The sequence below is a fragment of the Diadema antillarum genome, unplaced genomic scaffold (genome assembly GCF_040938485.1).
Source record: "Diadema antillarum isolate AM-2024a unplaced genomic scaffold, OU_Dant_1.0 seq00000407_RagTag, whole genome shotgun sequence".
Classification (NCBI taxonomy): Eukaryota; Metazoa; Echinodermata; class Echinoidea; order Diadematoida; family Diadematidae; genus Diadema; species Diadema antillarum.
The window spans coordinates 15,859-28,170 of NW_027271395.1; the positions used below are offsets into that span (position 1 = coordinate 15,859).

The 12,312-nt window shown below is 37.7% G+C and overlaps 1 protein-coding gene across 1 annotated transcript; it reads right to left on the minus strand.

The window, feature by feature from the left end:
* Positions 1–343: 343 nt before the first annotated feature.
* On the minus strand, positions 344–7,799 carry LOC139732240 (beta-2-glycoprotein 1-like). Its single transcript, XM_071643116.1, has 7 exons — positions 7,790–7,799; positions 7,036–7,221; positions 5,770–5,934; positions 4,185–4,370; positions 1,607–1,813; positions 906–1,067; positions 344–385 (listed from the first exon to the last, which is right to left on the minus strand). The coding sequence occupies exons 1-7, from the start codon at positions 7,797–7,799 to the stop codon at positions 369–371; spliced, it is 933 nt and encodes a 310-aa protein (XP_071499217.1). The 3' UTR covers positions 344–368.
* Between the last annotated feature and the right edge of the window lie 4,513 nt (positions 7,800–12,312).

The following is a 12,312-nucleotide window of genomic DNA, read 5'->3' on the forward strand; positions in this document are numbered from 1 at the left end:
ACCAGAGAAGTTTAGAATTGTTTATAATATGTCTTTGATTATATGTGTGTATGGGGATTTGTAAATGTGTGTGAGGGTTTGTATGTGCGTCTTGGTGTGTGCGCTTATGTATATGAGCTAGCTTTGACAGCTTCATGTTGAGCTGAATTTATGTCATCTCATTCATTGGAGTGTAGATTGCAGCAGGTTTGAACGTCCAACAGCAATTAGTGATTGTAAATCATGAATGAAATGTCACTCGTGTGGTTTAAACACTGTATTCTGAGTATAATATCAAAGTACAAAAAACACAATATGGCGAACTGATGCTTTATCTAACGAGGCATCATTGTCCTTCTCTCTGCTCCTCATGTTCCAGGTGCTGTACTTCACAGTTCGGTTTTCACTGCGGGAGATAAAAGAAAGGACATATAAAATTGGATGTTAGTTCTGTTTCAAAATTGCAAGACACTGTTAGGAATGTCGCTAAGAGAGAATTCCAGTGCAGTTGAAAGTTAATCGGAAAAGGAGGAGTAACATTTTTTTAGCTCAACAATGAAAACTTGATCAAAATCAGATGGAATATAAGGAAGTTTTGTCAGATTGATACTAAAGGATGTCATATCAGTTTCATGTCAGTGTTTTTGCCTTTATCTATTCAGTTTTTATCTAATTCGTTTAAATATCCATTTGTCTATTCACTCACCTATTAATCTTTTTATTAATGTATACATGTATATCTATTAACTAATTCCCCTATTTTATTCATTTATTCATTCATTCATTCAGTAATAAAGAACGAGACAGAGAGATATGTATGCCTTTACAATCTCAGAGTGGATGTTCAGAAAAAGGCCGAAAACAATGAAATCTTCCGGAGGATAGTTCGAAGAACGAATTTTCACGGAGAATTTCACATTACTTACGAGCACAGCGAATTCTCGGTTTCCATGCCCCGTCATTGCAGAACGCTCTGGGACCACCTAGTCTGACCATACCGGGAGTTGGGTCGCACTGGAAGGTGTGCACCTCGCCGTGGCGAAAGAGCTCGCCCGCAACATCTGAATTGTCTGGTCCGGTGCAATTATCTAAACGTGTGTGGCAAAAAGTAAAGAGTAACAGATATCCTGATCATGGATACGCTACTAGATCACAACTGGTGGAGCAAAATGAAATCATTATAGTCCATGAGTGATTGGCTAGTCCATATACTTCTTTGCAAACTTGTTTTCTTTTCTTTTTTTGTTCCCGTTTTCCCTAGTAGCGAAACATGACTCTCGTGACCTCCACCCCCCCCCCACCCACTTCATTCCATTTATACTTTCATTTTTAAATTAGCTCCAACAGAATTGTTCACTTTTCAGCTATTGCTCATATCAATGTCAGTATTATCTGACATATGGTTTTTGAACTTTTAAGGATCAAAAGGGGAATCTTTTTTGTAACACCTAGTGCATAGAGTCAACGCAGACACATAGTTACATGTGTATGACAATGCATGATTTTATCGTACCTTGGTATTCATATACTATTCCCTATGTTTTGAATTTACATGATGGACAATGCCCGCGATTGACTTGATAATTGAATAAAAAGGAGTGGCGTTCAAAATGGCGCCTATACAAACCTCTGCAGACGGGAAGGTCACCACCAATGGCGCCACTCCACGTTCCGTTGTCGCAGACGGTCCGCCACGGCCCGTCGACGAACAGCCCGCCCTCGCACGAGAAAAGGATGGTATCCGTGTGGTCGTAGGCCGGTTGCCCTACCGTGCCTGATTCTTTGGAGGTGTGGATTACGTCTAGGTTATCGAAATCTGGGGTCTGGCATTTGTCTGGAGGTTTATGGACACAGAGAAAATCTCAAGTCAATTGTATTGGTCACAAAAAGGAATCTCATAAAATTAGGGGCGGATCCAGGAATTCCGTAAAGAGGGGGCGCCCTTAAAAAATTAGGGGGGGGGGACACGTACCCCTTCCCCATCTTTTCTTTTGATTTCTTTTGTTTCAACCAAAAATAAGGGGGGAGGTGCGCGCCCGGTGCGCTCCCCCTGAATCCGCCACTGTATACTGCTTCAGTCGATACATAAACCTTTATGGTCATGTGCGAACCACCATTTTTTTCAGAGGTTGAAAATGAACTCTTTTTTTTTTTTTACCAGCAATGCTAGTTTACAGTAACTCTTTAGTACGAGCAGCCAAAGAATGGGCATACAGTACAGTATGAAAAAACGACAGGAAAATGAACGTGCGTTTCGGGCTGTGAGCTTTACCAATGCTAGGACCCTATACTTTTCTGTAGTAGCTAATTATGGGATTTGTAATTTATAAGGGGTTCACTCCATCCCCCACACAAAAAAGAAAAGAAGGGAAAGGTAACTTACACTCAGTAAAATGTGTTAAAAAGCAGTTCTTCATTTCCTTTAGGATGATATCTTCAGCCTTCCATAATACAGAAACATACAAATGTATTGAAAACATTATGAAGCTGCAACAGTGGGCAATCTGTCAATGAATCTTACATAACGCCTGGTAAGATTGTTGTTTTACTGTTTTCACTATTTGTGAAATGTTACTCGACAAACGAAGGGAGAACTGACCGTACATTGTATTGGCTTTAACAATGGTCATGTATAGCAACTCTGTAACCCCGCCTGGTACGTCGTTACCCCCAATATTCAGCAAAAGTATGACAAGTCTTAAGAAATGATTCTTCTCAACATGAAATAGTTAACTTAAGCTTACACAAAATGTACAAGGGAGGAGTTTAATGGGAGTTTCTCAATAGACGGACGAGTCTGATTAATTCACGTGTTCAGTAAGGAAGCAAGTGGTTGCTTGTAAAGCTAGGAATCTTGGAAACAATGACTTCAGGTCAGTTAACTACACATACACATACACACAAGTTGTTCAGTGTCGTTAGGCCCTTTCGAAAGACGGGACATGTACAAGTCCAGGCACTGTGACGATTGTTGTCTGTGACATTATCGTTTCAATTTAAAACTGGGAGAGTGATGAAATAAGCAAAGATCATATGTAGTTACTACCATCATGACCATGACTACAAGTCCTATCGCCAAAGTATCGTTGCTGCGACCTTGCAATAAATCTGCAATAATTTGACGCGTAGGAAAAGTTTGTTCTCCACGTTTCCATAGCAAAATATCGTAGAATACACAAAAAGTACATTGAAAACTTATTATGTACAAGTTAAAAAAAGACTGGTCTTGTAAGGGGAAGACATAATCACTAAATCCAGTTTCCTTATGTACATGGTTGCTACAACTATAATACCCCTTTTTAGGTAGACTGTAAAAAAAAAAAACAGTCCATATCTTTCTTACTTGTGGTACAACTTTGGTGAAACCATTATAAGATTCTTTTTATTCGTTGTTTGATTTACTCGTTTGATTACATGAAATACATTGTAATCAAGATTATTTGAAGTCCTTAATGTTTACGTTTGTGAGAATGTTCGTTTGTGCATGTATGTATGTATGCATGTATGTATGTATGTAGGTATGTGTGTACGCATGTTACTATGTAAACTCCTAAATATACTAAGTGTAAATAGGTGGTCACGACTGCTTATTTACATCCATGCAGGGAAAAAGTTGATGAAATGACTTACCCAATAAAAGTGAGCCAGTGGTGTAAAACTGAGTCAAAAGTGGTCTGATCTCGAGTTCCTAGCGGAATCTTCGTCAGAGACAAAATGACAAACGTAGCAAGTTTACAAGCATACACACAATGATATAGACTACAAACATATGACCACAAAACATGCACTAGCTGGAAGGTGCTAGAGACACAGAACAATGAAAACAAATGGAAAGGGTTGAGCTTCAAGACCAGCAAGTCAATCAGGTGTGCACGAAAGGGGGGGGGGGCAGATATGAAAGAAAGGTGTTATGGATAGTGCTAGCACTGATCCCTGGGCTATTCGGTGGTTAACCTGCGAAGGGGAAAGGTGGGGGGGGGGGGCAACATCAAACAAGATCAGGAACAATACAATGATGATGGTTATGAGCTTGTGAAAGAATAACCACAGCATTAGTAGAGTGAAGGGGTCAAACAGGATGAGTAGAAAAAAAACACACACAATACACGTATGTATGCTGGTGTACAAATGTGTGGCAAAAACTGCAAATGGAATCAAACCGACATGTGCACTTTACAAAACGTTTATTTTCACTTAGTTGTTACCATAACAACTCAAGAGCATTGGATCCGGTTCCCATTGGTTGGTTGAATTGCAGTAGGAGAAGTCTGGGCCAATGGTAGTATGGTTAGCATCACAGAGTAGGCCAACTCTTTGGTTCAGCTCGAAGTATCCATCCTTTGGATCCCCGTCGTAAGTGACACCATCTGGAACTTCAGGTTCTGGGCAGCCTGGGGATGACACAAATGACGGGATCATGGCTCAGAAAAGCGTGTTTTTAGATTGACTATAAGCCTCTTTGATCATTATGATACATTTTGTGGTGTAAGCAGTGTAGGGCAAATCAACGCCGTGTTTCTACCTCCCTGGTCAGTGTGTAGCGTGCATAAGGATGGAAAGTGGTCAAGCTTTGGGGGGAAAACAAATAATAGAACTCTCCTCCCCCTCCCCTCCCCCCCCCCCCCCCAATTAGGGGGTTCACGTCCTTGGTTTAGGCCTATACCAGGCAGCCCATGAGCACACGGCGACACTGACCTACTGCGGGCAGCCGGCTGTGGTCTGCTCTAGAACTTAACCGTCACTGACCGGTGTTAGCATGTCCTGATAGACAGTATCTACCAATAAAAGGCTCGTAAATATCCTCAAATTCAAACAGAATATCAGAGTTAGAAAAAGATAATAGTCAATTCTACCTCAAAGGCCTCATCTCGTAAACTACTTCTCTAATAGTATTGGTAACTGAATATTTGACTTTGAATCCATAATATAAGACTCAACAACGAAAAAAAAAAAAGACAAACGTAAAGGATTGTGGAAACCCATTCAAAATAATTGTAGAGCTTATTGATGAAAATAAAGAACGATAAAGGGGTAGCTTACAATGCACTATTTATGAAAGGCAGTAATGGAATATCTATATTGATAATCATCTACTGTCATTTCTAGTGCCGGTTTTTCAAATATTTGAAGATAGGCCTACCCAGGGATGCCAAGTTCAAAAAAAAATTTATGAGTGAGATTTTCATGACTCGGCATCTCGGCATGCGAATGTGCGCGCGAGCGAGGGTGTGGGAGGCCCCCCCCCCCCCGGTGGCCTCCCAAGGTAGGGAGCTTTTTCAATTTTTAGCTCTTAATGGTGCGATCAGGTGCTTACTTAAGTGACTATTTTTTACTTATTTTGAAAGACAAAAGGGAAATATACCTTCAATTGCAACTATCACTTTAATCTTTTGAGCTTTACTTATTATTATAGGTCCAAGTTGCAGACTTCGCCCGATGCGTGAGAAAAATGGGTGTCATGCGTGAGATCGTGAGATGGCCCCTAAATGCTTGAGTATCACGCAGAATGCGTGAGACTTGGTAGCTCTGCCTACCCGTTATCATTAATCGTGTGTTTGCTAAAGCGGTAGGAAAATTAACATCTTTCTTTTCACAACATTCAAGAAAATCGGGGTCTTTATGTGTTTTTTTTTTCTTGGATTCACCCTGTGCTAGCTCTATTTCTGATATGTTCCATCAAATATTCATGCATATAATATGCATCACGTCAAGTGTAGGCCGAGAGGACCTTAATGAAGGTGATTTGGTGGTTCAGAATACTTATGCCCCAAGAGGTTTTTGTCTACTCACCAGCAGAGACACATACGACCTCAGGATTCCATTCGCCGTCGTCACAAGTCGTGACAGTGTCACCCGAGCCTTGTAGGATGAAACCAGGCGAACACTGGAACGAGAGAGTTTCCCCGGTACCGTACGTTCCCGTTCCGTTTGTATTATCTGGAGCTGCACAAGCCGCTGTAAGGTACAGTTATAAGGTCACATGTTCAGCTCGAAGAGACTTTCAAGACTTTCACATAGTGGCATCACGCACCTCCTCACACACAAACACATACTCACTATTCACAGACAGCCAATGTTAATTTTTCGCTAATAGCTGCTTAGAGTATTTCTAATGACACGTTGCACTATAACTACAATGTAGGCCTATTATGACACACGGTTTGCCCTTTTATGTCCAAAGTACAGCATTTACAACGATGAATAAAAAAATGTCATTTTCGCTCCAATGAAACACACATCTTTGTGTAGAATACGGCCTATTTGTAACAAAATATCAAAAGAACCTTTTCGTCTTGAAATATGAGATCAAGATTGAATAAAATCGGTAAATATGTCCAACATTCTGAAATAAATTTCAATCGTAAAACCTTTGTCTTGTTTTGTTTTATTTCATTGTTTTATTGATTTATTTTGCTTTGTTTTTTTTTTTTTCATTTAAAGCTGGCTGTCGTGTTTATACTGCCACATTATGCCTTCCAACGTGAGGCATGCAGACTGGAAATGAAATAAAAGGTCATTCACACTGGAGCAGTTTTGCAGCAGCGGTACAGAGGCAGCAAGAATCCCTCTTATGTGAACGGCCCTGTTACAAGTCGGGCCTACACATTACTGTACATCATTGTAGGTCCTACACCTTGTACATGAACAGTTTGGATTTCAGGCCTGGGGGCAATGTGCACTCTTACATGCTTTCATTTGCCCAAGTTACTACGGAATGTTTCTAATAAAGCAATTCAGTATGCGAAAATATAATTGTTCTTCTCCCTCTCGATCACTCTCTCTTGATACATGTAATACTTCTAAATTTTCTGATCAATGTTTAAAACTTTATCCTACACCAGTGCTGTTTTCGTTGTTTTTTGTTGTTGTTGTAGTTTATTTGCTTAGAATAACTTATTCATTGTTGCGGATATAACTGAAATTGCAATTATACGAAAGTCGGGTGTTAAGAATCGTTCATACCCTATACACTCTTCACGCGGCCTCATTTCTCGAAACATGGTGATACATCATAACTTTGGGAAGACTGTTTAATCTGTGGGCATTGCTTCTTACCTTGACATGATGGTAGTTCGGTCCCTTCGTAGTTCCAGGTACCATCAGCGTCACAGGTTGCAGTAGCAGACCCTAAGACTCCTCCTTGAGGGCAGGAGAACTGGACCGCGTCCCCGGGATCGTAGGACGTTTTATCGGGAGTGGTGATTACACCGCCATCACCGACATCAGGTGGAACACATGAGACTGGAACGAGACAAACAGAGTTTCAGTTGGCTCTTATTATGATGCAGATGATAGTTTATTATATAGCAGTCATATGATGACAATGGTGTTATGCCGGTATAACAACCGCGCTTATATCATCATCATCGTCACCATCATCACCATCATCAGCACATTTGTACAAATGGCTACTGTAAACTTCATTTGGATCATGATTACAAACATTAATATTCTGGGTTTTTTTTTTCATTTTGATGTGATTATCTCATGCATTGGGCATTTCCGTGTAGGAGCTGGTCAATGGAACTCATCAAAGAGATGTGCATGATGATAATTATCACGATATATGATATATGATAATGATTGTTTTGTAATGATGATGATGATAGCAGTACTGATAACATTGGCAAACTAAAAAAACAAGCGTTATTACATAAACAATATGTCCATTACAATTTTTCCTACAACAAAGCACATTATTCTCTCCATATAAAACATCTCTATTTCTCTCCTTCTCTCCTCTCTCTATATTATATCATTATATATATATATATATATATATATATATATATATATATATATATATTACTCACGATCATTCTTGATCTTAATCCTGTTACAAATAAAACCCCTAATAAATAATACGTTGGAATAGAAAATTACTGGGAAAGTTACATCTGCGAAAACTGATAGCAAAATAGCACTGCATCAAATGTAATCGTACATGTAGTTGTCATCGACGAAAGTATCTTGATCGATTGAAGTATTTTGGTGAGTTAATTTACCTGAAGTGCATGTTGACGTTGTGATATCTGGATTCCAACTATCATTACCATAGCAGAGGCCAAACGTTGGCCCCGATACAGTACTCCCATCGGAACATGACACATCCACACGCATCCACTGGGGATAGCTTGCCTGGTCAGGAGAAATCACTACGTTGGTATTGAGACTTGGCTTCACGCATGTGTTTGGATCTATACGGGAACAGCAAAGAAAAAGGTTGCATAAAGATGAAATGATGGAATAAAATATTGTTTTCCAGGTCAATTTTAAACCCTTGCCAATCAAATACGTAAAATGGTCTTTCAAAATTCATAAATACCAGTCGCACTGTATTTAACTCAAGAAAATGTCATAATAGAACGCTGATCTTTCTCTTTTTGCGAGATAAAAACTGTTAATAAGAAAATATTTCCACTCGTGTGCGACGGAATTTGAACTCTTAAAGATAAAGTCTAGATCGGCTTGGTCTCTTGTGTCTTTCTTCTTTTCCTTTTCATGCTTGTTTTCTTCCTGTTTACGTTTTTCTTCTACGTGTAAATATTTTAATCTCCTTAAAGATTATCTTGTGACTTTTTATTTCTGTATATGCATGTCTTTGTTAATTGTTTCCTATGTTTCATCTTTATAATGGTAGATTAGGTAGGAAAGCACCAGGGCTAGCCCGACCAGACGCCAGACAGGTCTTATATAGTTAAACCAGGGCATAAAGAACCCTTTATGAGTAATCTAACTGTCATATTCACAATGTGTAGAGATCAAATTTTTAAATAGATTGGACAGGAATAGAATGACAATGTTTCTGGTTACTTGCCAAATATTCAAAGCATTACAACACCATGGCCAAGTATTGACTTGAGCAACTGTTCCCAAACCCCTCCCCATTTTGAATTTTTACTCGTTGCAAATGAATTTGAATGGTCGAAAAGACAGAAAAGTGCGAAGGGATGAATTTGAAATTTTAAGATAGCGAATGTCATAGCTCATTTTGTCAAATAAATTGGCGTAATTTTCAATTTAATTACTTTCCTTCGTAAAAATCGTTATTCGTGTAACAGACATTTCGAATGAGTGCAATTTTGATTCGAGGCATAAGATTTAAGATTTGAACATTCATATTCATTTCAAAAGTCCAATCCTTGCATCTTCACATGTCTTACCTGAACGTTTTGAGGAAAGAGTTTTCGAATTCATTTTCTAACATTCGAAATAGTTTCTTTTCAGGAAAATCTTCAAATGAGTCATCCAAGCTTAGACTATAGGCTAACGAGTTAAGAAACGTACATTCGAAATCATTGCTATTCGTTTGAGTGTATTATCAGTGCAAAATAAATTTCAAATAACTCATTCAAATTCAAATATTACGAAAGGCGTATAGTCGTATGGCAATGGACATTCAGATTCAGATGTCCACTACCTTAGACTCTGTGCCGTTATTCATATCGATGAAAGAGCAAGCGTGTTTTGTATAAGTGTATTACATTTAAAGATACATTTTCCCATAGTTCCAGATAGTACGAGTATATGCAGGCATGCAAGACTCATTTTGCATCAAACTTTATTAGTTCAAGTTGTCATATCAACTGTAGCACTACACCTTACGTTAAACTATGCAGATCATCACCAGGTGCATACGTTTCAGACGCACTTCAAATAAAAGAAGGCGGCACATAATCGAAGTCAAAGAGCCAAAGCAGAGACTATTTGGAGCTGATTTCGTCTACCCTTAACTGCTTACGTCCCATGAAAAAAAAATTAATGGATATAAAGATGAAACAAAAGAATATATATCTGTACTATCCCCCATGAAACAAATCGAAATGTATCAATCATGGTTAAAGTGTAACATGATTATAGGAAAACATGCACTTGCAGCATAATTGCTGGGAATAGAAAGACACTCTACATTGTTAAAGATTAACAGCGTTGAAAACGTGGAAATCAATAATCATTTCGCCATTATAAGAGTGAAAGTTTTGAACAGAATTTGACATAAACATCTCATGAGAGGAAAAAAGTAGTCTCATTTATAAATAATTATAAAAGAAGAGTTTAGATTGCACATGACATTTAAAGGTTGATATGATGCAAGGACTGAATAAAGCATACAGGCAAAACACACACACACACACACACACACACATAATTGTATATAGGGACAAAGACGCAAATTCACACGAACACAGCATTAAAATCCACGAAATCAGTAAAAGTGAATTAAAAAAAAACATCTATGATTAAAGGCTGAATTCCCCCAAATGAAATTAAAATAAGCTCCTCCGGGATACTTAGTTAATTTGAATGCCCGTGCATGGAAATCTAATGCACGAACTTTACATCCATTTAGTTTTAAAAACAATTCGTAAAATGTGTGTGTTTTTTTTAATCTGAATGCCCTGAAGATATCATAATCGAATGCAAATAAAGAAAAGGAAAATTGAATAACACAACAACAAAAATGATAATAAAATGTCCTTAACTAAAAAAAATTGTAGTTGAGAAATGAATTTGATGTTCATGAATTAAGAGTGTGTGTTTTTCGACATTCATTTCAATGAATGGATTTAAAATTTGGAAGACTGGTATCGATAGTTAGACGATAGTGTCTGAATTGTAATGCACGTAAAAGAATATGACTGACACAGATATGAAGTCTGGAAGTTGAGCAAAGGAAAACGTATATTAAATTCATATTTGGTGTGTAAGAAAGAGGGAGAAATATCCGGATTTAAAATTTGGAAGACTGGTATCGATAGTTAGACGATAGTGTCTGAATTGTAATGCACGTAAAAGAATATGACTGACACAGATATGAAGTCTGGAAGTTGAGCAAAGGAAAACGTATATTAAATTCATATTTGGTGTGTAAGAAAGAGGGAGAAATATCCGGATTTAAAATTTGGAAGACTGGTATCGATAGTTAGACGATAGTGTCTGAATTGTAATGCACGTAAAAGAATATGACTGACACAGATATGAAGTCTGGAAGTTGAGCAAAGGAAAAAGTATATTAAATTCATATTTGGTGTGTAAGAACGAGGGAGAAATATTGACTGGCACACACCACTCAATAACAATGCATCCTTTGGACAAATAGAAAGACACGAAAGAAGAGTTTTAATGTCATCAAAATGATGATACCTTACAGTAGATGTTATTAGTACGTGTAATTAAATGTTTTGTACCATATAAAGCTATTTCGTTTTCCACAAAGCACAGCACACACACACACACACACACACACACACACACACACACACACACACACACACACACACAAATACTAAGGCCCTGGGGAAGTGTAAAACAATTGAAGACCTGAATATGAGAACAACCCAAGTCCAATTTTTGGCCAAATTCAGTTTGACATGGGAAATTGTAGCTTATGCATGGACTCATCTTGTGTTTAAATGATAAATCGTAGTTACCCCCGGAAGTGCCTGAAATGAATTAATTAATTCTTACATGAATGTAAAAATGAAGGACTTGGGTCATTCTTACATTCATATTATAGCGCCCTCTCTCATCCTTCTCTCATCTCTATGGCAGAATATCATGTATATGATTCAAAGAACGACCCAAGTCCATATGATTCAAAGAATGACCCAAGTCCATCACACAAAATGGCCTCTCCACAATTAATGTAAATGTTAATTGTCATAATAATATTATGTTCTAATTTTTATACACAATGTTGTCTTCCCATCACAGTTAAATAAAACAATATTGGATAAATAAAAAAGATAGGAAGTTTCTTTTTTAAAGTTTACTCGAAATGGTCTTCCATGGACTTGGGTCGTTCTTATATTCAGATACTCAATTATATATTATAGGTACACAATACAGCTGAGAAATGTACTAGAGTACTCCGTCAAGCCACGCTTATGCTGTAGCCCAACTGTATTATTCATTGTTGTATGTTCGTTGTACGTTTTGCTGTACATTGTGCAATGGCAATGAAGACAAAATATTTTGTGAATAACTTATATTTGTGTATGGACATGAATGTGCGTGTGCAATGATGATACAGAAACCAATCAATCAAATCAAATCAAATCAATTTCTTTAATCGAAAGTAACAAGGCCGATGCGAAATAAACGCGTAATGTATTGTAACTGAAAGTATCAAATAAGAAAAGTGATATTAACGTATATTGTTCTGATGAGGTAAATGCAAACGGGGGAGAAGGTAATTCGTGTGTGTAGAAATTAAACAAACATAATACTCCATATTATGATTGCTAGTACATTGACTGAAATATAATACATGCTAGAAGCTATGTTCATGCACACATGAATTATACGTTATGTATAATGAATAGGATATGT

What these genes read in the sequence shown, in the direction of transcription:
- LOC139732240 (XM_071643116.1), bottom strand. An exon ending in GGTCGTATGTGTCTCTGCTG is followed by an intron (nt 4,371 to 5,769) that starts GTGAGTAGACAA and finishes TGTCATCCCCAG; the next exon opens with GCTGCCCAGAACCTGAAGTT. An exon ending in AATGCTCTTGAGTTGTTATG is followed by an intron (nt 1,814 to 4,184) that starts GTAACAACTAAG and finishes ATAAACCTCCAG; the next exon opens with ACAAATGCCAGACCCCAGAT.